This window comes from Pinus tabuliformis, chromosome 4_2 (assembly GCF_031772625.1).
Source record: "Pinus tabuliformis cultivar Carrire ecotype Pingquan chromosome 4_2, CPIR1, whole genome shotgun sequence".
Classification (NCBI taxonomy): Eukaryota; Viridiplantae; Streptophyta; class Pinopsida; order Pinales; family Pinaceae; genus Pinus; species Pinus tabuliformis.
The window spans coordinates 572,381,627-572,409,502 of NC_142304.1; the positions used below are offsets into that span (position 1 = coordinate 572,381,627).

The 27,876-nt window shown below is 37.7% G+C and overlaps 1 protein-coding gene across 2 annotated transcripts in view; it reads right to left on the reverse strand.

Moving 5' to 3' along the window:
- Positions 1-2,070: 2,070 nt before the first annotated feature.
- Positions 2,071-27,876, reverse strand: part of LOC149170594 (uncharacterized) — a 113,909-nt gene continuing 88,103 nt past the window's right edge. Inside the window, exons 3-5 of one of the 2 annotated variants that reach the window (XM_089423928.1) lie at positions 11,841-11,959; positions 3,465-3,527; positions 2,071-3,041 (exon numbers count right to left, since the gene is read on the reverse strand). In XM_089423928.1, the coding sequence (XP_089280054.1) occupies positions 3,479-3,527; positions 11,841-11,959 (168 nt within the window). In that variant the 3' untranslated portion in view covers positions 2,071-3,041; positions 3,465-3,478. Of the gene's footprint in view, positions 3,528-11,840; positions 11,960-27,876 lie in introns of both variants that reach the window. The other variant, XM_089423927.1, reaches the window with a different exon arrangement.

Sequence of the window (27,876 nt, forward strand, 5' to 3'; positions counted from 1 at the left end):
ATATTTATTTTTAGGGCTTTTAGTCTAAAATAAGGATAATTCAACTTGTATACACTCATATAAATAGAGGGAGGTCAAATAGTTCTTGGATTATTGTCACACTCACACTTGGAAGAGTGCACACTAGCTTGTCTCTTTTATCTTGGTCGTTATGAAGCATTAAATGAGAAAATTGTCTTGGGGAGGATACTGTGATTGGATGGATTTTTCTCTTGGATGATGAATGGTGATTCTATAGTGATTTTGTGCAAATTTATTGTAACTATCTTCTTCCATCCTGTATTTGTTGTAGAATTAGGGTTTCACTAAAAATTTCAACAAATTGTTGAATCTTTATGGCTCTAACATCTCCTTAAAAAGATTATCATCAAGTCCCTATATTGAGGAATATATTTAGACTGTCCTTCAATTTATCTCCACATGATTGAAAGTTACTAGGGTTTGAGGAGTTGACAGACACCATTGTAGCTTTCTCTGCTTCCCTTAAATCACTCCCATTGGTCCTCTTCAATGGATTTTTTCCTTCACACTCCATTAGCCCTTGATTGAGAAAGGCACTGGTCCACTTGTTTCAATCTTTTAAAACATCAAAAAAGTAAAACATTAAATTTTATTTCTTTTATGTTTTCTAGGGGAAAGAAGGGTTAGGTTATGGAACATTTTGGTTTTTTTAAGTTCTGAGGTGTAAAGTAGGGATAGGTTATGACTGAATCTGAAATTTTCAGTGTTAATTACATTGGACCTTACAGCCCTAGGGTTAGACCATGCTCTACATCAGAAGTATAAATATCATTTTTTATACATCTTTAGCCATTAATTAGGGCTGATGTCTAGGGGTTTTCTTGATATTTTATGTGTTTTCAACTATTGAAAATTGTTGTAATCTTTTTTTCTAATTTAATCATTAAATAGGCTTTAGTTTCTCACTTGTTTATTATTAATTTTGGCATGTTTGCTATTGATTTTATAATATTTGCATGTTGTAGTTGTGATAATTAAAACCCTAGCTTATAATCACAAGTCATAATCTAAAGATAACGGGTCTTTTAGAACCTATTTGAACCTCTCATGGACTTGCTAAGCCCTCTACATTTAACCATAAGGTCCTTTGAATTCGTTGTCTTTGAATTACATATTGTCTCACCTGGAAACCTAATTATTGAACATTTATCCTTGGGTGTGGTTTATAGTAGAACCCTTCCGGAGTATTTAGACTAGAAGCACTTGGGCTATCTAAACCTTGGGGAAACCTCCTTTGTGGGGATAGTATCCAACCACAAAATAGCAAGGGAACAGTTGCTAAGGTGACAGTGATGGCTGATCTCATTGACGCTCTTAATCTAGAATGCTTAGTGAGACTATGCACTAAGGTGCTCAATTTTGCAGTAACACAAAGGCATTACAATATTTGAATCAGTGCTCTTCAATTTTTGTATCAAAGGGAACAATTCCACCTTGTCATTATTGATTGCATTTGGGGAAATCCCACAATAAATAGGTATGACTCTTAGAATTTGTGTGTTTTTCTTGTAACCATGTATGGAATCCTATAGAATGTATGCATGAAAAATGTTGGTGGATTGTACACATGTAATATTATGATTCTAGCACAATTAAACCTATTCCTGAAATTTATACACATGATAGAGCTTCAAAAAGGCCTTTAACCATTAATTTGGTAAGCTAATAACCTAGCAATTAGTTGTTTCAAGCAAGTAGTCAAAAATACAAGCACTACTCTATTACATTGGCCCTTGATAGTAAAATTATATAAAGCTCTGTACACAGTTTTAATCTGATTGAACATCTCTTGACAACCATGCACAGATACACATGGCAAAATGACAGTGTAGAGTTGCATGTAAGATATGCTATTGCCTATGATGTCACTCTTTCGTAGAGCAATGAAGAAATTTTCTGTTGTTAAAGGCTCCATCTCTTATGACTAAAGACACATTTCCCTCTCTTTAATGCATAAGTTCCAATTCTATTATCTTGACAGGAAAAGAGATGCACGATTAGAAATGTTCTCCTTACAAACATTAGATCACCATTTTTACACATCCAGGCTGGTCACTGATTTCGACATCCCATATTTCTCTCTATCATATTCCATCAAGAGAATCCCTGATGCAATCATTACAAAATGAAAATCCTTTTATACTTGGAACCAGAGTCTCTTTTTAAACAAACAAGGCATCTAATCCAACACTCCAACAAGGTATAACATATACCTCACTTTTTTTGTGGGGGAAACAATGCTTAATGTAACTTTCACGTGTTCCTTTGTGTACCTTACATTTGTCAACAGCTATCCCTTACAAAGATACACAACACTAAAGATAACTCCCTCTCTACTGCAGATGATGACTAAAAATAAAGATAAGTACTGTATCTCATCTGACTACAAAGGAAGACTCTTAGAATTTGTGTGTTTTTCTTGTAACCATGTATGGAATCCTACAGAATGTATGCATGAAAAATGTTGGTGGATTGTACACATGTAATATTATGATTCTAGCACAATTAAACCTATTCCTGAAATTTATACACATGATAAACCTTCAAAAAGGCCTTTAACCATTAATTTGGTAAGCTAATAACCTAGCAATTAGTTGTTTCAAGCAAGTAGTCAAAAATACAAGCGCTACTCTATTACATTGGCCCTTAAATAGTAAAATGATATAAAGCTCTGTACACAGTTTTAATCTGATTGAACATCTCTTGACAACCATGCACAGATACACATGGCAAAATGACACTGTAGAGTTGCATGTAAGATATGCTATTGCCTATGATGTCACTCTTTCGTAGAGCAATGAAGAAATTTTCTGTTGTTAAAGGCTCCATCTCTTTTGACTAAGACACATTTCCCTCTCTTTAATGCATAAGTTCCAATTCTATTATCTTGACAGGAAGAGAGATGCACGATTTAGAAATGTTCTCCTTACAAACATTAGATCACCATTTTTACACATCCAGGCTGGTCACTGATTTCGACATCCCATATTTCTCTCTATCATATTCCATCAAGAGAATCCCTGATGCAATCATTACAAAATGAAAATCCTTTTATACTTGGAACCAGAGTCTCTTTTTAAACAAACAAGGCATCTAATCCAACACTCCAACAAGGTATAACATATACCTCACTTTTTTTGTGGGGGAAACAATGCTTAATGTAACTTTCACGTGTTCCTTTGTGTACCTTACATTTGTCAACAGCTATCCCTTACAAAGATACACAACACTAAAGATAACTCCCTCTCTACTGCAGATGATGACTAAAAATAAAGATAAGTACTGTATCTCATCTGACTACAAAGGAAGACACATTCTAAAGCAAATAAACATTCAACGTGTTGAAACTTGAATATTATAATCCTGATGAGGATATGGCTGTCCACAGCACTTCAAATATTTAGATAATGATAAACTGCAGAAAAAAGATGAATAGACATTACCTTCTAGAAAAAATTTACAGGTTCCTCACATAATGATCAAGTGTTGTGTTGAACAGGTCACACCTTAAAATAACAAAACCAAAGAAATTGCTGTTAGGCAAAGTAGGAAAATAGGATGATTGAATTAAATAGCAAAATCAAAACAAAACACTCATACATGCAGGCTACAAATCTCACTTGAATCTGGAAATGAAATGAAATCATATTAATGTCCACAGGTGACCAACGTGGGTCAAATGGACTCGTATAAGCATTAATCGCAATGAAAGAGTGTCTGGGAAATCTCCAAAGACAAGAAAGAAAGAAAAATCAAACCATAATACTAATAATGGATGAAGCCATACAGGTAAGCATTAAACCATGTCAAAGATAAGATAAATTTATTAATGTCCAGCAAATGGCCAAAAGTAGGTCAATGGGATTCTTCAGTATGTGGACATAAAAAGTTCAGTATGTTCATCATTATATATTCTTGATTCTGGTTGATCCCACTTGAGTGCACTAGGGTATGAGTAGATCCTTTTTGTGATCTACATTAAGAGCTGTTATAAATATTCTAGGTTCAATTACTTTATTAGGATTTGTTGAAGTGTCAGCTGTAGATCTATTATTTCCTTAACTCAATGGGTTAGCTTGAGTGGTTGAGTGTTGTGAATTACAAGCAAGAGGTCACAGGGTCAGGTCCCTAGGCTAGCTGCCTATATAAGTATTATTGGGGCGCACTCCATGTTCCCATTGTGTTAGGTTGCCAAAAATGCAACCAACTGGTGTACACCAGGTACAATCCTCGAAATGAGGGCAAGTGCCATGAGTGTTTCCCCGGGAAGCATATACCATCGGGGGAAAAAGGATTTATTGTTTCCTTATGATCTCAACATAGTATAATAACTAATGTGAACTCTTCCTACTCTATCCAACCCTGTTCTAAATCCATTTTAGGTCTGACAGATAGGGTTTTACAGTGCTATTTTCAGGACCGCAATCTGATCTTAGGACTTTCAACAGTTTCAACCCTCTTATCATCAACCGCCCTCCCACTTTTGGCATTTTTTTTCTTTTTCAGCAAGTGTAAGTGAAGTATTTGTCCAAGATGGTGCCCTTCTAGGGTGGAACACCCTTCCCTTCTTTCAGCCAGAAATTTAGCACCAGTATCACGACTCAATAACTCTGTACATAAATTTAGCGGGGGTTAATGGACCCTCACAGTGCATATTGGTCCTCCACCTCTTCAAAAGAATGGGTTGCCAACTTTGGATCCACTAGGAACTTACTCTCCAAATATCAACAAAAATAAAAAGGAGAGGAAGTTGATATTGGTGACAACTCACCCCTACTAGGTTCAGAATTTGGCAATGCCAAGTTTGGAGAACCCCTTCCTGTTCTAGGAATAGGAACAAATCTACTTTCTATATAATTTATCACCCACACCAACACAAAGATGGAGATTTGACCAGATCAATGGGTTATCGAACATAAATGAGGTTTCAAAATGGTTTCTTCCAGCTAGTGCGAAGGACCCAATCATATGCATAAGTTGGGGAAATATTCATCTCCTTCAAACAAGTGGATTTATTGTAAAAGTTGTCAATGCCAACAACACCAACAAAATAGTAACTACACCAACAAACTATGGTATCAATGGTTGGGTCAAACTAACTTTGGGACCTTGCATCATAAGAGCCATCTAAGGATGGTGAATGACTTTCCCAATATTAAACCACCTAATGGTGTCCATGAAGAATGTTGTTAGGAGAACATCATAATCAGTCATTTTCTAAGGATTAATGGGGCAAGCCTCCCATCCTCTTGAAGTAAGTCATAGTGATATATGTGGACATATGACTAGTTCTTCACTTGATGGGGCTACATATCTCCTCACCTTCATTCACCATTTCTCACTTGCTTTGGATATATACTATTCCATCCAAAGATGAAGCCCTCGAGAAATTCAAAGAATTTAAATCATTGGTGGAAAATCACAGTAATCACGTGATCAGATCCACCAAAACTGATCCCAGGGAACATTTTAGTGATTTCTTTCACTCATTTCTCACATATCATGGCAATGTTTGGAAGAAGTTGGTCCCTCACCAATATGAAGTAGCATATAGGGTCACCTCCACTACGGTCCCTGCGCTGCTCCTTGTTGGTTTCCTATGATTTTAGTTTTCTCCCCCCTCATTGGATAGTCCTTAGTTCAATGTTCCTTGTCCCCAAATTCAAAAAAATCACCAATTTCATTTTTTTCAGGATGCTTCTGTTGAAGAATGTAACTAGTGTCGGTATTCATAATTGTACTTGAGTCATAATTAAATGTATTTATCAAAAGAATGAAAAAGAAATTTTATAAATTGACTTATTAAAGGATGGGTTTCATGCTTAGGTCAATTGTTTTTAGGTCAAAGCCTCCATTGAAGGCTTCTAGGGTTTATGTCAAATGTCCTTGTCCATGTCATATTGCAAAGAACCCTTCTTGGGAATTATTTTTCAAAGAAGACATTTATTTTATTGTAAAATAGATCAATTAGGCCTCCTCCACCAAGTCGGCCTCAAACTGGACAAGTCAGCCTAAACTGGGCAGCAGAATCACTATATAAAGGCAACAACTCGACCTCATTTGTCATTGGCTCAACAAGTTCGATCTACAACTTTTGGGACCAGAAAAACTGTGAATTTCAAGGAAGAAGAAGAAGAAGGATAGCAAAGGAGTAGGTCTCTCACAAATATAAGAAGTCGAAATTCTCTCTTTTTCCCACACATGTGAAGTTGTGAAGCTGTTGGAGGGGCCGAAATTTTGCAGTTGTTGGGGAGGTCGAAATTCTGAAGCTAGACCGAAATTCTGAAGCTTGGCTGAAATTATAGTGAAGTTGGGGCCGAAATTTCTGAGTTGATGTTGGAGAACTACTGGACAAGAAAATACTATTGAAGGTTGTTGTATCTCTTTGGAAGGTTGACTTGGTGGAGGAGGAAGGTCTACTGGTCTAGGGTCTTGGACTATCTCATTTGAATTAGTCCCATGTGATCCTCCTTCTAAAAGGAGACCTTTATGGCTTCGTGACACTCTTCAAGATGTTGATAAACATGTTGCCCCCAGAGGAACTTTCAGAGAAAGCAAGAAACCTTGCCAGTTCCAAGGATATGTTGTAGCCATGAGCAACATTATTCAAGCTAAACCGTGCACTTTTGAAGAAGTTGTAAAGGCCCAGGTGTGGAAAGATGCAATGGCTAAAGAATATGAATCCATCATTCATAATGATGTATGGGAAATGGTTCCAAGGGCCCATGGTAAATCTGTTGTATCTTCTAAATGGTTGTATAAAATTAAACATGGTGTTGATGGCAGTATTGAAAAATATAAAGCTAGATTTGTGGCTAGAGGTTTCTCTCAGAAAGAGGGAATAGACTATGACGAAATTTTTGCACCTGTTGCCCGTTACACCACCATCTAATCTATTGTAGCTCTAGTTGCTAGCCAAGGATGGTCCCTTCACCAAATGGATGTGAAAACTACTTTTCTGCATGGCTTCCTTAAAGAAAAGTATTTGTAGAGCAACCACAAGGTTTTGAAGTACATGATCCAAAAACCCATGTGTGTAGGTTGAAGAAATCCCTCTATGGTTTTACCAGAAGCAATGCAGATCCAAATATTTACTTTAAGACAGTCCAAGGTATGCCTTTGATTTTGGTATTGCATGTTGATGATTTATTTCTGACCGATAGTGAAACTCTTATTCTCCAGTGTAAGAGGGAGTTAGCTTCTGAATTTGAAATGGAAGATCTTGGTTTGATGCACTACTTTTAGGGCCTGGAGGTATGGCAAAAATCTGGTGAGATTTTCCCTTCTCAAGGAAAATATGTCGTCAAACTACTAGAAAGGTTTGGCATGACTAAGTGTAAGTCCATGAATACTCCAATGGAAATGAATTTCAAGAAGATTTGTGGTAAAGTTGCAGGACCTTATTTGTCCAATCCTTCTGAGTACCGTCAATTGATTGGGGCACTGATGTTCTTAGTGGACACTAGACCAGATATATGCTTTGCAGTCAATACATGATTAAGCTTGCTCATGCACACTAGGTTTATGCAAAACATGTATTGAGGTACCTGCATGGGACCATCAATCTTGGATTGAGATATATCGTTGAAGATGTAAGGCTACATGGATACTTTGATGTTGATTGGGTTAGTAACTCTACTGACCGAAAGAGCAATTCAGGGTGCTACTTCAACTTAAGATCTCCCATGAGAAAAGTTTATTGCCCTTAGCACGGCTGAAGCAGAATACATTGTTGTTAGCATGGCTAGCTATGAGGCAGTATGGCTAAGTAAGCTCTTTGGAGAGCTATTTGAGCAAGTATTGGATACTACAATAATTTACTGCGACGATAAGAATGGGATTTGACTTGCTGAAAATCATGTGTTCCATGACAAGTCCAAACACATTGAGATCAAATATCACTATATCCGGGATATGGTGCAAAGAGGAGCAGTAAGACTTCATCATATATCGACTGATGACCAGATCGTTGACATTCTTACCAAGCCTTTGCCGAAAGGAAAGTTCTTGGTTTTCAAAGAGCAGCTTGGACTGATAGATGTGACCCTTCCTAGAGAGGGTGGTCATGGATGATAAGCCTTGGATGTGTGAGATCCTTGTCATGTGTTGACAAGTGGATCCCCCCAAGTAGTGATGAGCCTTGGATGAGCGAGATCCTTGTCATGTATTGACAAGTAGATACCCCCAAGCAGTGATGAACCTTGGATGAGCGAGATTCTTGTCATGTGTTGACAAGCGGATCCCCCCAAGCAATGATGACCGTTGAATGTGTGAGATCCTTGTCATGTGTTGACAAATGGATCCCCCCAAGTTGTGATGAGCCTTGGATGAGCGAGATCCTTGTCATGTGTTGACAGGTGGACCTCCCAAGCAGTGATGAGCCATGGATGTGAGAGATCCTTGTCATGTGTTGACAAGTGGATCCCCCCAAATGTGGATAGGGTGATGGATGTATCTCCTCTATGATGATTCTTTCTCAATAGATTGTAACATCATTGATCCAAAGCAGAGATAGCAAAGATCCTTGTATCAAAAAGAAATTCCTCCCTAGCTAAGAGTGAATGTTGAAAATTCACAGCTATGGGATGAATTTCCTTGAATAAAATTTCATTTCCAACCTTTCTAAAGTGACTTTCAAAAAATAAAAAGTCATGTCTATCTTTGCAACCATGACTTTCCAAAAATGGTAAATCACTTTCCATCAATTCATAATCATATATATATGATGGAAAATCACTTAACTTGTCCTTAATCAATCTCGATGTTTTAATTTTTAACTTAATCATCAATAGTATTATTATTACTACTATTATCCTCTTTATGATATTATTATATTATAATTAAAAACAAATTCAAGTCTCTCAATCATGAAACCCAATCATGTCATATGTAACTCCCCTCAATTAATGCATATGTTACTCTCTTTCTCTCTTAAAGGATTCATTCCTCTCTCTCTTTAATGCTCTTACGCACCCCTTACACTCTCTTACACACTTTAATGACTCATCATAACAACAACAACAAAAATCCTCTTACACCTCTTTAATGCATAAGTTACACTTCTCTCCTAAATGCATAAGTTACACTTTTATTTTGGCATATGTAAGTCCTCAAGGAATAGGAGTTACTCCCTCATGAATTCGACCTCCTTGATCTTTCTATATATTTGTGCCTCTCATCCTCATTTGACACACTTACTTGTGCTTGTGAAAGGAGAATTCGAACTTGAGAAAGAGAGAGTTTGAGAGTCTAGAGGAAGATTGAGAGAGAGAGAGAGAGTCTTCAAGAGCAAGAGCAGATCTTGGAGAGCCAAAGTATCAGCTACTGCTATCAGAGATCTTCAAATTTGGGTGAACTTCTTCATTCTCTCATTGTACTTTTTATCTCTGCTGAACAATTGATTTCTAATAGAAAAGAATCTGGTTGGGTTTTCCCCTTGTGGGTTTTGCCCCAGTCATTGACCTGACTTATTTGTGTCTCATTGAGTTCTTGACTGTCTTCCATTGTGCATATGGTTTATATGGTTTATGTTCTATCTACAATTACTTAACATATTTTGCAGCGTAAAGAAGTTCTGGATTTAAGTGATTGTAACAACATACAACATCAGAATTTCAACAATTTCTTGCTTATAAAGGGAATGAAACCATTGAAGTTGCATTTCACCCAAAGGAGACAAAGTCATTGACATGACAAGATAGGGTGACAATTTCAACAATTTCTTGCTTATAAAGGGAATGAAACCATTGAAGTTGCATTTCACCCAAAGGAGACATAGTCATTGACATGACAAGATAGGGTGACATATCCCATGTGTTGACAGCATGACAATGGAAGTGAAATAGTGGATGTGGCATTGTAGACGAGAGGATGAAAGGGAAATATTTCTACGTCCTCTGACGTCTAACGAAGGAATCAAGTCCTTCAGACTCATGTACAAAACAACAAACAATTGCATGTCTAAGTCCCATTTTGTCTAATCAAGGAATTGATCAATTCAACTTATAAAGAAAGAGCAACCAATCGTGAAAAATTTCTAGGTCCCATTTGGTCTCGTAAAGAGACTTATTCCATACACTTGAAAGGCTGGAAGTTCAAAAAAAAATTATGTTTCTTGCTCTAAAGTAGAGTTTTATTTCATCTAGTGAAGGGATTGAAGAACTCAAATTAGGATAAGTTTCATTCCATCTACTCAAGAAACTTTTCATTATCTAAAGGGAAAAATGGAGTCATCAAGACCAAAATAGAAAAAACTATTCAGTGTCATTTCGTCTAATACAGGAAGGCTTAATAAATTAGAGTTGAAATAAAAAATTACCTTGATCCATCTAGAGCATAAAATGACTAATTCATATAGTGAACATGGTCATCATCAAGGATCAAGGATAAAAAGAGAGTAACATTTTATCTAAAATAGAAGTGGATTTCCCTATAAGCTAGGAAGAATCAGACCTCTTGTCCAGCAAGAAGGCTAGCAAGGGATGTTTGGCTATTGCATAAACTAGCAAGTCACCCAGCTAATTGTTGCAGTTGTTACTTCCTATGTATGCTTCAAGAGGTTGTGCTTTCCCATGACTAGCATGAAGGCTAGCATATTGTTGTTGAGAGTAGTGGATTTTTGTGGAGAAATGCTGTGAGGTTATGTTTGTGACTGGATTTCCCTTGCTCTTGACACTTCATACTCTCAGCACAGAGTAGGCATTCACAGTGACACCTATGGCTGGTGGAAAACTGTTCCTCCATGGCCACTCTATATGTTCAAGACTTTAGTATTATTTCTGTTGTGTTTGCAGCAATAAATTGTGACAGAATCTGTGTGATATGTTAGTGGCTAGAATCCTAGATCTGAATGCTTGATTTTTTAGCATTCATGCTGAAATGTGTGTAGTTTGGTTGTTGCATCAGTAGTCAAATTATTAAAGCTGTAATAGACTAATAGTCCACTAAGCATGCCAGCATAGTGTGAATCTGGCATTTTGTATTCATGTTTGAGATTCACACCAATAGCATATGTCATCCAACGTGGAGACTGGGCTCTTATTGTGCATTTGTTTTTATCATTTATGTTAGTTGAGGGATTGATCTCCACATCAATCCAACATATGAGAAAAGATTTATGCTGTCAATTAGTTTTCAGAGTTGAGTTACAACTCTGCATCAGAACCTTTCAGAGGATATATAGTGAAAGGTTAAGATAGTATACCCTGCTCCCACAAATGAGCAAAGAGGGAGCCAGGTACACCACCTCTAGTTGTTTTCATCATAGTGGCTATACAGTTGTATGGTAAGAAGTAAAAGATACATGAACTTTCGTATGTGTGTGTCCATAATAAAGCTATACTCAAAGCATTCATTTATCCATCTATTCTCTAATCTCGAATAAAATCCTTTTTAAATCTCATCTAAACACTCCAAGAACAAACTGGTAAGAGCTATCAATCTGAAATTTAACAATAAATATTCGTTCATATCCTTGTTTTTCCATCCATCAGTAATTTTGTCCACGCCAAATAAGAAAATAAAATACAACCACATGATGCCATACTTATTACAAAATAGGAAGTTGTGAGGGCTACAATCAATCCCAACGGATGAATATCTGAATTATCCTCCCTTGCAAGCATACAATTTAGAATACCATCCTTGGTAATAACAAAGATTTCCATATTTTCAAATCAAATATAATATGTATTATTGCAGAAAACTCACTATGTGTTATCAGTCACTTCTCAGTGTTTAAAAAGATATTTGCAAAGGTGCAGAGAAAGAACAAAATATTGGCCTAAGGTTGAAAATCAAATGGAATATTGAGTACCAACCTAAATGGTTGACCTGGAGTGTAAAGGGGATTCTTGGCAACATACTCCACATATATGTTGTAAATATATTTCAAAGCCTCCCGAAGGTCCCCCATTCTTGGGTCTGTGATCAAGATCATCTGCAAAGGTTTTATATGGAAGTTAGAACAAAGCAAAATACAAACATTAGCAAAATCATTATCCAGTGAAAAAGGAGAGCCATGTTTTGTATGTTTTTTTTATTTATTAAAAAATCATTACAAAAGAAATGCAGTACCATCATCCATACTCACATTTTTTTCTAACGAAAACCTTGTTGGGATACTGTTAACCCCAAGTAGCGCTTCTTGCTACTGAAGGGTTAAGATCTAGCTAGACTTCGTCACACTGGTCTCTTTTTTAACATTGCCAGGCATTATCATCAATCAGAGTTCCTCTCATAGTCAATGTCGTCAATTTTAGAGAGACTACTATTTCGGGTAGTTGTGCTTTTTCTGATATCCAGGCATCAGGGGCCCACAAAATGGACTTGACTACATTTCCTTAATCTCAGAGAAAAAGCGAATCCAATGGTACCATTTTCACTTGGATACGAGATGACACATTTTCCGCATCTTTTTGCTTTATTATTTTTATAATTATAGGCCAATACTTCATTTGGCCGAAGATTGTACTATCCCGCTTTTTGCTTTTTTGGGAAGACTGCCTTTTCAGGCATGCCTATAATTAGAAACTTTATGTATTTAGCAAATGCGGGCCCTAGTCATGGTTCCTAGCAAGCAATCAAACTGTGGTCTATGTTTCCTCTATTTGGAAATGAGGAGAGTTAAGGAGCAGTGTTGTTTCTGCTGGCAATACTGAGAGGGGGGTGAATCAGTGTTTCACTTCAATTAGTTAATTTTACTTTTTGGAGCATTAAATAACATTAACATCAAATCAAAACATAAATCAGCATCACATCACTGTTAACAACACCATTCAACAATCCACAACATCAAAAACAGTACACAAGAGACTTTTAGGTGGAAAGTTGAAACCCTTATCGGAGAAAAACCACCGAACACTTTTAATATAGGTCTTTAAAGGTTACATCAACAAGAACCTCCAGCTTCCAAGATTCTCTAGCAACAACTAGGAAGCTCCAACCCCCTGGTTTTATCAGCTCCAACTGAAAGGATGTTCCAACACCTTGCTTTACCAACTCCAACTAAAAGAAGGCTCCAACCCCCTAGTTTCATCATCTCCAACTAAAAGGATGCTCTTACACTATGCAAGCTCCAACTTACCCTAGCACCACCCTGCCAACCTGAAGGAGACTCCAATCTCCGCCTTGCACCACCCTGTCACCCTTAAGATCGAAGATAAAAGACAGATAGATCACACTGGTCACCCTGATCAGTATAAACAGCATCTAATCAATCTATTGACTCTATCAATCTGCAATACTGGTACAAGGTCATCAACAGCAATACCAGCTTTCTCTGCTCAACAAACAGATCTACTACTGCTCAATATGCATATCTGATGACAAACCCTAGCAGCATAGAGATAGATCCACAACAAATCTCTAAGATGAATTCACTCTATTGCACAACCACTGCTTTGATCAGATGCCACTGAATTGTCTCTGCTTGAGTCCAGCAATATTGTTGCCAATGCAAATGCACACTTTGATGTGCCACAAATCCATCCTATGCCCAGCCTCAAGCTCTTTCAACTTCTGCCTTAGGAGACACAATCATAAGACACCAGGCCAGCTACCTTTCTGCAATGTAAGCAATTTTCTCAAAACATTCCACTGTGAAAACCTTAATGGCATCAACATATATAAAAACCTTAACAGCTTTGTTCAACAACCCTAGCAACTTCAACCATGTCAACCATTAGTGATAGAACAATGATCAGCCTCTTCTTACAAGAATGATATTTGCAATACAACTTACCATGCTCAAGGCATCATATCCTAGTGGCAGCATACATGTGTCTTGTAATAGCAGTAGTATTATCAAGATAAATTGATCACATGTATTGCCTGACCCAAGTACATAAAACAAATGACCGATCTGATCTTCAAAAAACAACCACTCTCTTTATTCTATCTGAAATCATCTCAGTATGGACAATGTGCTCATGCATTGATGAAATATTCAGAACATTGATTCCTAATCAATGCTTTCTATATATATGTCCATATTTGTAATGAAGTTCTTGCTAAGTTGTTATCAAACTTTAAGTCTGCTTCTTGCTATAAATCAATGACTCTTGTATGGACCCTTATCACATATAAATTTCAAGTCATAAGAAGATACAGTACCATAGATTGACAAACCGTACCTTTGATTGCAACACTTCTAAATGCCATTGATGATACCATTATTTGATTCTGATTTCATTGAGAGATTTGCCCTTTAATAGCTTGTTCAATAGGTTCAAAGATAAACTTTACCTCTGCTTCAAATTACACTTGCCTTGAGTGTTGAGAAATCAATGCTAGTAGAATTAGGGTTTGATTCCTCTTTCTTGATAATTACTTGTGAATTATGTTGGCCTCTTTTACTTCTTTATTAGATTATCTTTCATCAAACAATTACCAATTATATGTGTATGACGATCACAAGAACAAGAGACACAGATATAGGCACATGGCGAGGGAAAAACCCCAATGAGGGGAAAACCCAGTCAGAACTATTCCTTCAGTAGATTCATAAGACAAGATGAGATGATCCAAAACTTTTTTACCTAGACACAGACTTACTCCAACCACCAAGGCAGCCCTTCCTTCTTCTCCAGGTGATAACTTCCCAATAGCAACTTCGACCTAGAATTTTGAACTTGCAGCAACAAAATTTCGGCCTCCCCTGCAACAGAACTTCAGCCTGCAGTGAATTTCATATTTTCAACCCCTGCAATTTCTTAGTAACTTTACACGTGCAGCCCAATACTTCGATCTTGTCTTTCCCTGCAATCCTCTTCCTTCTCTTGCAACTTAGCATTTTTTTGCCTCTCTTTCTTGTGTATCGAATTTGTTGAGTGAGTGTGGTGCAAATGAATCGAACTGCTCTTTTATATATAGCCTCTTATGTGGGTCGAATTGCCCTAATGTAGGCCGACTTCAACAGGTAAGGACCGACTTGGTGTGGAGGTGTCAAATGACCTATTTTACTCAAAAATAATTATTTTTACATGATAAAAAAGCCCAAGGGTCTAATAAAATGGACAATGACTCTAATGACTCAAAACAAAACCTAGAAGTCCTCAATGAGGACTTTGACCTAGAAAACATTGACCCAAGCATGAAACGCATGCTTTAATAAGTCATTTTATTAATAATAAAATTTCTTTTGACAAATATATTACATTATACAATTATGAAGACCGAACCTAGTTACATTCTTCAACACTCCCTCTTAACTAGGAAGGTATTTATAATTACATATATATACAAGTACATGGACGATCTCAAAGCACATGAACTACGAAGAGTTCAGGCACACTCAGTGCCACGGACTAGATTCCTGACCAAGGTAATCTATTTGCGTGGGACTAAGATGGACTAAAGCTTTCAGCCAGTCTAGGTAGCATCTGACTTACTTACTAACCATCAACCCGGAGATCTGGGTGCGTATCCAAGGTCAGAGATCTATGACCAACGCCACCCTCCCTCTTTGGGATCTAGACATCAGACGCATGTAGATGTCCTCCCAAGCATCAAACACATGTAGATGCCTCAACACTTCCTATCAACTAAATCAGTAATGTCAACCAAACCAAGCATGCTTCTAAGATATTCAAACTTCTTATTTGGAAGAGACTTTGTCAACACATCAGCTACCTATTTGTCAAACAAAATATTCTATAGATTTACAATCCCATCTTGTACCAAAATTCTAATGTAATGGTACTTGTTGTTGACATGCTTCGTTCTTGCATGGAACACAGGATCTTCAGACATCTTGATGTTGCTTTGATTATCACAATTTATCACAGTAGGATCTATAGGCTTCCCAAACAAATTTGATAGAAGTTTCCTCAACCATACAGCTTCCTTTCCTACTTCACATGCAACAACGTATTCTGCTTCAACACTACTTAATGCAACAGAATCTTATTTTCTACTTATCCATGAAACCATGGCAGATCCTAAACTAAAACATCCACTTATAGTGCTCCTTCCATCAGTCTCATTGCCACCCCAATCTGAATCAGTAAAACATGTTAACTTGACTTCCCTACTCTCGTACTTTAGGCAGTGATGTATAGTACCACATAGATATCTTAATATATGCTTGGCAGTTATCCAATGGTCATGGCGAGGCTCCAACTGAAATTGATTAAGGATGTTTACAGCAAAACATATATCAGGTCTAGTATTTACTAGATACATCAGAGAACCCACCAACTTACGATAGCTAGTAGGATCGCCGAGACTAGAGTTGAAGCTTCTTAACTTCTTTAGATTAGTGATCATGGGAGTAGTCATAGGCTTGAAATCCATCATACAGAATTTCTGCAATAACTTCATTATGTATTTTCCTTGCCCCAGATATATCTCCTCAGGTTTTTGCCAAACTTCCATACCTAAGTAATAACGCACAAGTCTCAGATACTTCATCTCCAATTCGGCTGCCAACATCTTCTTGCATTCTTGTATTCTTCGCTCCACACCTATAATAAATAAATCATCCACATATAGTAGAATAATGATTGTTTCATGGTCCACCACTTTGATGTAGAGGTTTGGATCTGCAGTACTTTTGACGAACCCAATTCTTAAGAGATATGCATCCATTCTTGCATATCATGCCCGAGGAGCTTGCTTCAAGCCATATAGGGCTTTCTTGAGTATGCAAACATGAGTGTTCTTGTTATTTATTTCAAAGCCTTCAGGTTTTTCAATGTATACTTCTTCATTGATGGTTTCATTTAGAAATGTTGTTTTTACGTCCATTTGATGGATATTCCATCTTATTGTTGCAGCCAGCAAAACCAGAGATCTTATAGTAGTATATCTTACAGTAGGTGCAAAGGTTTCTTCATAGTCTATGCCTTCCTTTTGTGAGAAACCCCTTGCAATGAATCTAGCTTTATATTTGTCTATGCATCCATCAATAGCATGTTTGATTTTGTAAATCCATTTTGAAGTGACAACCGATTTGTCACTTGGTCTAGGAACAAATTCCCAAACCCCATTCTTCATAATGGATTGATATTCTTCCTGCATTGCCTTCTTCCATTCTTCTTGATGAGCAGCTTCTTCAAATGTAGTTGGTTCAGCTTCTATTAGTTTTGTCATATATGTTGCATATCCTGAATATCTTTTTGGTCTTTTGCTTTCTCTAAAAGTTCCTTTCGTAGCTCCATATCCTTCGAGATCCTCAAAATTTGCTTTCAACCAATTTGGCCTTTTCCTTGTTTCAGGTATTGTCACGGGTTGAATAGGCTCACTTGGTCCTTATTCTTCTTCTTCTTGGATTGTAGTAGTTTTATCATGGTGCTCTTCTTCTTCAAATAGTGGTATATCTTCGTCATCAGAATCAATAGGACTATCCTTGGATCTTTTGTAGGCATGATTTTCATCAAATATAACGTCCCTACTTACTTCGATTTGTCTTCCTTCCTTGACGTTGATTCTATATGCTTTTGAAGAAAGACTGTAGCCAACGAAGATCCCTTTAATGCTTGTAGAATCTAACTTCTTTCACTTGTCCTTTGGAACATGGATATATGCAGGAAACACGAAGATTCAAAGATGGCACACACATGGCTTCTTTCCTGTAAATGCTTCTTCGGGTGTCATATTCTCAAGGATTCTATGAGGACTTCTATTTTGTATATATACTACAGTCATTGCTGCTCTACCCCAAAGAAATTTTGGTAGATCTTGATCAAAAATCAATGTTTGTATATATTCTTCAAGTGTTCTATTTTTCCTTTTTGCAACTCCATTCTGCTCAAGACTGTAGGGAACTATGAGCTCCCTCTTAATTCCTGCTTCTTTGCAATATGCAATTATTTCTTTTGAAGTGTATTCCCCACCATTGCCAGATCTCAAAGTCTTTATTCTTCTTTCAGTTAAGGTCTCTTTATTCTTCTTTCGGTTAAGGTCTCCACTTCAGATCTAAATTCCTTTAACTTTTCAAATACTTCATCCTTTGTCTTGAGAAGGTAGAGCCATGTCTTTCTAGAGTGATCATCAATGAAGGTCACGTAATAAAGATGACCTCCAAGTGATTTGTCAGACATAGGCCCACATACATCTGAATGAATGAGCTCCAATATTTCTTTAGACCTTGTTCCACTGCTTGTAAAGGGTTTCCTTGTATTCTTCCGCAAAGCACATCCCTTACATATTCCTTCATGATCTTCTTTGATATTGGGGATGGCATTTACCATTTGATTAAGAGAGGGTATGACCTTATAATGTATATGTCCATATCTTCTATTCCATAGTTCGATGGGATTGATCTCCATGTGAACTAGGGCTTGAAGAGATGGTGTTATGACTCTATATAACCTTCCTTCATGTACTCCAACAACTCTTGCATTATCAATGCTTGAATCTTTTCCACAAACCAGAACTTTACCATCTACAAAAGCAACCCAATCTCCTTTGTCTTCTAAAAAAAAAATTGAAAGAAAAATCTTTTTCAAACCTGGAACATAGAGTATATTGTTGAGATGTAGCTTTGCTCCATTTTCCAACTTCAATGAAGTTGATCCTAGGCCCTTGACTACATAATTGTTCTTGTCTCCTATCTCCACAGAATGAGAAGATGGTTCCTTTGATAGAGTGTGAAGTTGTCTACTTTCTCTCGTCATATGTCTTGATGACCCACTATCAATGATCCATGCATTGTCATCATCAAGTGTACCTATGAGTTCAAAAGAACCCTTCGCTTTTGACCTTATTAGATAAGTTGTAGATGATTCTTTTAATCCAGCTCCCTGTAATTCTTATAATATTGAATCCCATCTTCAATTAACTTATCATAGAGGGAGTAACATTTCCTTTCAAGCCAACAAAGTGATCTTCAATCTTTCTTGACCTTAGCTCTTATACCATGTTGAGAAATCAATGTTAGTAGAATTAGGGTTTTATTCCTATTTCTTGATAATTACTTGTGAATTATGTTGGCCTCTTTTACTTCTTTATTAGATTATCTTTCATCAAGCAATTACAAAATTATATGTGTATGAAGATCACAAGAACAAGAGACACAAGATATAGGCGCACAGCTAGGGCAAAACCCTAATGAGGGGAAAATCCAGTCATAACTCTTCAGTAGATTCATAAGACAAGATGAGAAGATCGAAGACTTTTTGACCTAGGCACAGACTTCCTCCAACCACCAAGTCAACCCTTCCTTCTTCTCCAAATGATAACTTCCCAGTAGCAACTTTGACCTAGAATGTTGACCTTGCAGTAGCAAAATTTCGGCCTCCCTTGCAACAAAACTTTGACTTGCAGTGAATTTCAGATTTACGACCCCTGCAATTGCCCAATAACTTAGCACGTGTGAGATAGATGGCCCAATACTTCGATCTTGTATTTCCCTGTAATCTTCTTCCTTCTCTTGCAACTTTGCACTTTTCTGCCTCGTTTTCTTGTGTATCGAGCTTGTTGAGTGAGTGTGATGCAAATGAATTGAACTGCTCTTCTATATATAGCCTCTTATGTGGGTCGAATTGCCCTAATGTAGGTCGACTTCATCCGGTAAGGGTCAACTTGGTGTGTAGGTGTCAAATGACCTATTTGACTCAAAATTAATTATTTTTACATTATACAAAAGCCCAAGAAGGGTCTAATAAAATGGACAATGACTCTAATGACTCAAGACAAAACCTAAAAGTCCTCAATGGGAACTTTGACCTAGAAAACATTGACCCAGGCATGAAACCCATACTTTAATAAGTCATTTTATTAATAATAAAATTTCTTTAGAGAAATATATTACATTATACAATTATGAAGACCGAACCTAGTTACATTCTTCAACAGTTAGACGATCAAAACAAGCTTCAACAAGTCAGGGACACTGCTCCTTAAGTTTGGCATGTATAACTCTCTTCTGGGGATAAATGTGATTGACTTTGATACTGATAAACTTGAGTTTCCCAAATTTTGTGGATTCAACTTGGCCATTGTCATTCACAAGCCCTAATTATGGCCTCAAGCTTGTCCTGAAGATATCTATGTATCCAAACAAACTTTAATGCGCCCCTTTTTAACACACCTTCAAAACCCTTCGAATATGCCACAAATAAGTTTGGAAGCGAGCTAAAGAAGTCTTTAAGATGCATAGACGAAATTCGCATTAGAACCAGGCCTTAGACAGGCCGAGACTCATCATTGAACCTCAGACAGTTAGAAGCAGGGTTGCAGGAATCGCCCCCCCCCCGCCGGATCCAAACCCGGAACCGCGGATCGGAGCGAACCGTCCCGGAATCCACCCTGGAAGCGCGGATCGGATTTTGAGGTTGCGCGGATCCGTTAAAAAAAATCGATTCCTGGCATATTGGGTTGCGCCAGCCCTGAACCGCGGATCGGAGGACGGTTCGGGCACGGGGTGGCGCCACGCTTCCTGCCCGGACCCGCACGCCACCCAGGCGCACCCGGACACAACCCCGCGGCAGCGGATTTTTAATTTTTTTTTTTTAAATTTGTTTTAACATGTAACTTAACTAGCATGAGGGGGTGGGTTAGGTGAGTTTAGGGTGAGTCTAGGGTGACTTTAGAAAAGAATAAAGCCCCCATTCTCTTCTCATTTTCTCACTTTGAGTTTATGAGAGTTGGAGAAGAGAAGAGAGGAGAGGAGAAGAGAAGAGAGGAAAGGAGAGGAGAAGAGAGGAGAGCTTGGAGGAGTGAAGAAGGAGGAGCTAGGAGAAGGAGGAGGAGCTTGGAGCAAGAGCTTGGAGGACTTCATCTACAAGAGCTAAAGAGGTAAGTTCAAACCCCAAACTCCCTTGTTTTTTTGAAAAAAAAATTGTATTTTTCTCCTCCCTCTCCTACTCTTTCCCATTGTTTCTACTTGCTCCTTTATTTACAGGTTGTCCACCACCTATATCCATATTCCAAGATGGTGTTCTTTTGGCTTCTATGTATCATTCCACTCTTGGTTTTAATGATGGCAAGGGTGAGGAATAGAGGGGAAGAGGAAGGGGATGAACTTGGTCCTAATAGTAGTGACCCAATGTATGATGAGGAGGAAGGGTTTGAAGAGGAAGGGGATGAACTTGAAGAGGACACTGAAGCACAAGATGGGAAAGGTACATCAAATCCCTTGTGGACCTATGTGACCAAACTTGAAGGGGGAAAGGGTGGTGGATCTTACAAATGGATGTGCCCTCATGGTTGTCATGGAGGAAAACCATATACAGGTTCATATACCCGTCTGAGGAGGCATCTTTGTGGGGTGCTAGACAGTGATGAAAAAAAGGGTTCCGTGGGGGTAACCATTTGCCCAAACATTTCAAGTGAACAAAGACAAAAATACATCAAAATAGAGATGGCTGCACAACGAAAAAACAAGAAACAAAAAACTCATTCTGAATCAAGTGCAACCTCTAAATTTGGTAGTTGCCCATCTCCTCATGGTACTTTTGCAACCTCTGGAGGTAGAAAAACAATAGGGGATTTCCTTAATGTTACTGGGAGGGATGATGTGGATGGAAAGATAGTCCGTTTTCTTTGTGCTTGCGGTGTACCATTCAATGTGCTTCGCTCTCCCTATTGGCATGACATGGTAAAGGCCATCAATGAAGCCCCAAAAGGATACAAGGCCCCCAACTATGAGAAAGCTAGAACAGTGTTATTAGAAAGAGAAAAAGCTAAGGTTCAAAGAGCTTTGACACGTTTTACACATGAGTGGGTGGATTCTGGGGTATCCATTGTATCAGATGGGTGGACAAATATTAGAAACCAACATTTGATAAATGTTCTTGGTGTTTCTTCTAGTGGTGCAGTATTTATTGCATCTCATGACTCCTCCTCCATCAGTGCAACTGCACCAAACATTGCAGATCTCCTATTGAAATCAATCAAAGATGTTGGTCCGAATAATGTGGTTCAAGTGATCACAGATAATGCAGCAAATTGTAAGTTAGCAGGAAAAATTATTGAGCGTACTCATCCACACATCTTTTGGTCTGGGTGCCTGGTTCACACATTGAACCTTTTGATGCATGATATTGTGAAACACAAAGATTGTGGGTGGATTGCTGAGGTTTACAGGAAAGGGAAGCAGCTCATTAAATTCATCACAGGGCATACAAGGGTAAACTACTTCTATGGCACTTACTCCAAGTTGCAATTGCTTAAAATTGCAAAGACAAGATTTGCTAGTTATTACCTCACCTTTAGGCGGCTAGTGAGGGTGAGACAAGCTTTAACTAATCTGGTGTGTGCTGAAACATGGGATGAAATTAACAATGACACAGATGGTGCTAATGAAGTCAAGGACACTGTTCTTGACAGTTACTTTTGGTCACAGGTTAAATATGTTTTGCAATTCACCAAACCAATTTATTACATGATCAAGTTTGCAGATTCAGATCGACCAGTAATTGGGGAGGTGTATGAGCAAATGGATAGCATGTTGGGGCAGATTAAAGACATTGTTGAGCCTAGAGATACCACCTTGTACAATTATATTCGTGAAGAGGTGGTAAAACGATGGGATATGCTAAATGTTCCATTGCATGCATTAGCATATGTTTTGACACCTAAATACTATCATCCATCATGGCTTTCAAAACCAGCACCTGGGGGGGGAGTCAGGAGAAAACCACACCAAGATAAAGAGGTTCACGAAAAATATATGGCTGCATTGAGTAGATTAATCCCTGATGAGGAGGAGGCTGCATTAGTACGGAGACACGTGAGCAACTATACGAGCAACACTGGTCCATTTTCGAGCATGCATGCAATTCAAGATCGAGAGAATTTTTCTGCTCTTGAGTGGTGGAACATGCATGGAGGGCCTACTCCACTTCTACAGAGTTTGGCATTGCGGGTGCTATCACAGGTGGTAAACACTTCTTCTGCAGAGAGGTGTTGGAGCTCTTATTCTTTCATCCACAGTGTTAAAAGGAACAGGTTGAATTTAGACCGGGCAGAGAGCTTGGTTTATGTTCATTACAACTTGCGATTGTTGTCCCATTACTGTGAAGATGCAAAGTCTAATAAAGACTTGTTGACTTGGGACAAGAATCCAGAGGAGCCCAATTTGGAGGATGGAGTGTTGCGACTAGAGCAATTAGAGGATTCTCTTATCCAGGTATGTCCATTGTGGTATGAATTTTCCAATTTTCCCTTATAAAGAATTCATGTTTTTAATTTTTTTGTTAACTAGTGTTTTTTTTTTGCATGAATTTTTTGAGCGATTCTAGGATGATGACACGGGTGTTGATATGCCACCACCCCCACCCCCATCTGGTCCCTTGGTTTCTACTAGAGGAGGTTCTTCTTCATCAGTTCCAGTGCCACGACTTACACAGGGACCATCTTCTTCATTGCCACCACGTGGAGGCCCGCCATCACGTTCTATTCGTGGTGGAAGGAGGAGAGATTAGTAGATATATTCACAATCTACTTCTTTTTGTCATAGATTACTCATTAGACTTGTAGACTTGTGAATTTGAATTTTGAACCTTTTTGGCTTGGCGGTGACCAAGTGACATATTTTGTAAACATTATTATTTGAATTTTGGACATGACAAATGTTGACAGTTGCTCACTTGCTAGATAAATCATAATATGCTCTATGTCTTATGTTTTATAATATGCTTAAATGTTTTATGTTTTATAATATGCTTCAAACTTTGATGTATGTTTGTAATAGCTAGAATATAGATGATTGTTGTACATACTAGTAACTACAATGGAATCATGGATGCCATATCTATCTTGATTTATGCAAAAATATGCATGTTTTCATGTCTTCTACAATTAATTTGGTATTTGGGATGTTTGTTTTGAGTATAAATGCAAAAAAATATAAAAAAATATATATATATAGCAGACGCTTCCGCGGACGCTTCGCTCCCTAGATTTTTGGAAAATGACGCTTCCGCGCTCCGCACTTCCGCTTCGCGCTTCCGCTTCGCTCCCGCTTCGTGCAACATTGGTTAGAAGACCAAGATGTGACTCAGGTCTGGGCAAATCCGTCCATAGATGGTGCAAAATATGATCCACGAACAGTCCAAAATTATGTGAAAAAGATGCCACTAATTGCTCCAAATTAACCCATAGATATGGAATAGAATCAGTGCAAAAACTACCTTAGAGCCGAAATCAAGCCTCAAAACCAGGGCTGAATTAGCCCACAAAATAGTATAGAATGAGCCACAAATATGACCTCAAGAACGCTAAAAAAAACAATCTTGAAAGCCTCTGTTTAGACCTCAAAGAGGGGGCCAAACTTTGTCGCAGAGCACCTCAAAACAGAGTCACAATAGCTCTAGATTGCTTCATAAGTATGCCTCAGAAGGTCCAAAATAGCCTCAGGAAACTTACCACAGAAGATCTGAAATAACCTCAAGAACCTTGTTTTTGACCCAACATAAACCACCAACCAAAATAAAAACATGCAAGCATTGAAATAATAAATAAAAAAAACGACCTTCTCCTTAAGATTTTCATTCTATCCTGGCCTCAATCAAATGCATGAAAATTGCTTGGTCAATTTGTATTAATTGGTGGCTAACCAAGGTCCTAATATATACTAAATGACAGAGGTCTTCTAGAGGGGTCAACTAGCCCAACAAGCCATGGAGTTGATCTGTCATATTAATTAAAAATAAATTTCATTCACTGAACTGAACTGACTTGACCTTCAAGACGAAAAAAATTCATAAATAAAATTCCCTTTTTGGGGGTCGATTAGATCCTCCTTTGGAAGTTGATTTCTGAATAAAAAAATCTTCTTTTGACCTTGTTAACCACTAAGAGTTCCACCTAAAAAAATTTGAAGACTCCACGCTTGAGGATATGTCAGAGGCTTCATGTACCATCAGAGTTCAAATATCATCAGAGTTTTTTAACTCTAACTTCTTCTTCTCATCTTCTTCTATGTTGTACTCAGATTCCACAAGCCCCACAGGGATGATGTAAAGTGATGTTAGTGTGATGAATTGAGTCATGTAACAGGCCTAGGTAACTTAGGACATTGTCATCAAGTGAGTTTACTCTGAGAGGATTTTTTTACTTGATTAATTATTAGCTACTTTCTAGCACTTGATAATTAATTGAATTTTTTCCTCCAAGTGTAACCCCAAAGCTGGAATGCGGCTTGATGGCAAGGCCTTGGGTGAGTCCTAGTGTCTAGATTCATTGTATATCACCATACTAGATCACTCGTAAAATTTCACGGAATTTGATTAAGTCTAGGGATCAGTTTTTTAATTTTTTTAAATTTCCCGCAAGACGGAATTTTTAATCAAATTTGAATGTAAATTGTAATAAGAATAGTCTAGAGAAGTTGTATGGGGTGTGTGTGCTCAAAATTACACCTCTCCTCACCAACTTTCTACTAAGACATACTTTGAGGGGTAAAAAATAAGTTCTAAACCCTCAAAACCCACTTTTCTTAAGTTTAATGGAAAATGTGGCAATGAATTAGCCCATAAATAAATTAAATGGAGAAAAATAAATAACTCCATGTGACAGAATGACATGGAAATGACTTGGAAATTATCTCAAGTCAAGAGTTAAGTCGAAGGACAAGTGGAAGATGTTTTGGCACGTGACATCATAAAAGCAATAAGCACATGGAGAAATCGAATTCCCAACTACAATTGAGGAAATCAATTTGCTGACCTGGAAAATCGAATTCTTTGGGATTAAATGCATGTGGGGGAATATTTGATGGGATATTTGATTGAGATTTTGTTGGAGGCTTGTCTCCACCTTAAATCTACTAGCTCCTACACTTGGCATCTGCACTTGGCACGAGGATCAAGGAATTCCCAAGGAGGCTCAACGCATTTCTTCAAGGAGGCTCAACGCATGGCATAAAGGAGATGTGTCATTTCATGAGTTGATGGTTGAGATTGGATGGGAATTAAGTCCCTCTTGATTTACACTTGGCATTTCTTGGCTTCACACATGGAGAGCTCAAGTTGCTTGATGAAGAATTCAATGGCCAACTCAAGAGTTCAAATTGATTACAGCTCCACATGTCTCATGTCAACTCTCCACTTGGAATTCAACTTCTCTTCTTGGGATCTTCTCCAACTCCACTTGTCACAAGGATGTCTCATTGGGATTTGCTCTCATTTCTCTATGTAATGGAGCTTTGTGCTCTCATTTTATATTCATGTTATTAGCTATTGGGCTTGAGGAAACTCTGTCAATTTGTACACTTGTTTTTGCTAATAAAACAAAGACTTTGGGGTACCATTGGTGGTGTTATCTTGTCTATCTTGAGGTGATTTCTTTCCATGTTATATTTTTATGCTTCAATTTCTTATGCATTTGGTTTGTATTAACTTTCTATTGCCATTTTTTGTGGATCTTTATGTGCAAGCTATCTTGCATATATCTTTGATTTGGAGTAGTATTCTAGGAGTGAAATTACTAATTGATTTTAGAAGGAATCTTTAGTTTATTCCACCCATTGTATTGCTCTATATCCTTTATGTAAGTTAATATTTGTCTCCAAGTGTGTAGAAAGTCTTTTGGAATTGTGTGTAGGATCCTTTTGGGCGTGGGAGGAGTCTCAAATAGATCAACTCACTCTCGGATTCAAGATACGAAAGACCCATCAATTTTAACTTGAAAGCCTTCATCTAAAGAAAAGCAAGAGGGGAGTTCTCTTTCCCATATTCTACTTGAATCGCTTATAATTTAAATTTCATATTTCCTTTGATCTAAATCTAGAGCTTCAAAAGAGTATATTAGCTAATCAGAGCAATTTCCTAGATGTAGAAATTTCTGTTTTCCCACCCCGGATTTCAGTTTCTCCTTATTTCTCCCATGTAGTTAAATGCCCATTCCCATAACCATACATTTAACAGACTGAAAAAAAATAAATATTGCTGAAAACACAAATTCTGGAAATTTTTCAGAATGCTGGAAATTGCAGAATTAAAAATCAGCAATCAAAAACAGCCATTAAAACACTGATATTTCTGGTCAACTTGACCCTGGAAAAACCCCCTACAACTCTTGGGGAAAACCAGTTTGAGAACTCTTCTTTATTTCTGAAAATTGCCTTTTTACAGTGAGAATTATTCAGCAAAAAATCAGCAAGCAAATTTACAACTTATCTCCTTTCTCGTGCCTCACAGCAATCTGGAAATTACAGCAAACAGGACAGCAATAAATGTTGTACGGCCTCCGTTTTGTGTGCAGAAAAATCAGCAAACTGCTCCTCGATTTTTGTGCAAAAATCTGCCTTTCACTATGTGCTGAATCAGTTGTACAAATCTGCTCAACTGCTGCCTTGGAATGTGTGCCAAGCTGCTGTCTCCTTCTCCTCCCTGCTCAGAAATCTCTCTTGCTCTCTTGCTCTCCTTCTCCCAATCTATTCATGAAAGAATGAATGACCTTTTCCTCCATTAATATAACTCCAAGTGACTTTTGGGTGATCCAAGTGACTTTTGGGTGATCTCTAAATCCAATGGCTGAAATAGATTTAGATCAATGGCTGAGATTAGATGCTCATATAAAAGTCACTTTAAAAATTAGACTTAATAACTTTATCACTTAAAGTCACTTTTAAATTAGATTTAACTTTATAAAATTATAAAGTCACTTTAGGAGAAAAATTAAATTCTTTTGGACACTTTTCCCTAGGCCAAAGATCAAAGCCTAAGGGAACCACCTGTCCTCCGATACCAAATTTCAACACTCCCTCTTACCGAGGAAGATGTTCCTCACCACACCCATCTTGTCTCTGAAGTAGACATGCTTGCCCCGTGGTAAGGCTTTGGTAAGGATATCTGCAACCTGCTCATCAGTGGAAATATACTCAAGCATCACAACTCCCTTCTAAACATAGTCTCTGATAAAATGATATCTGATCCCGATATGCTTTGACCTGTCATGAAATACTGG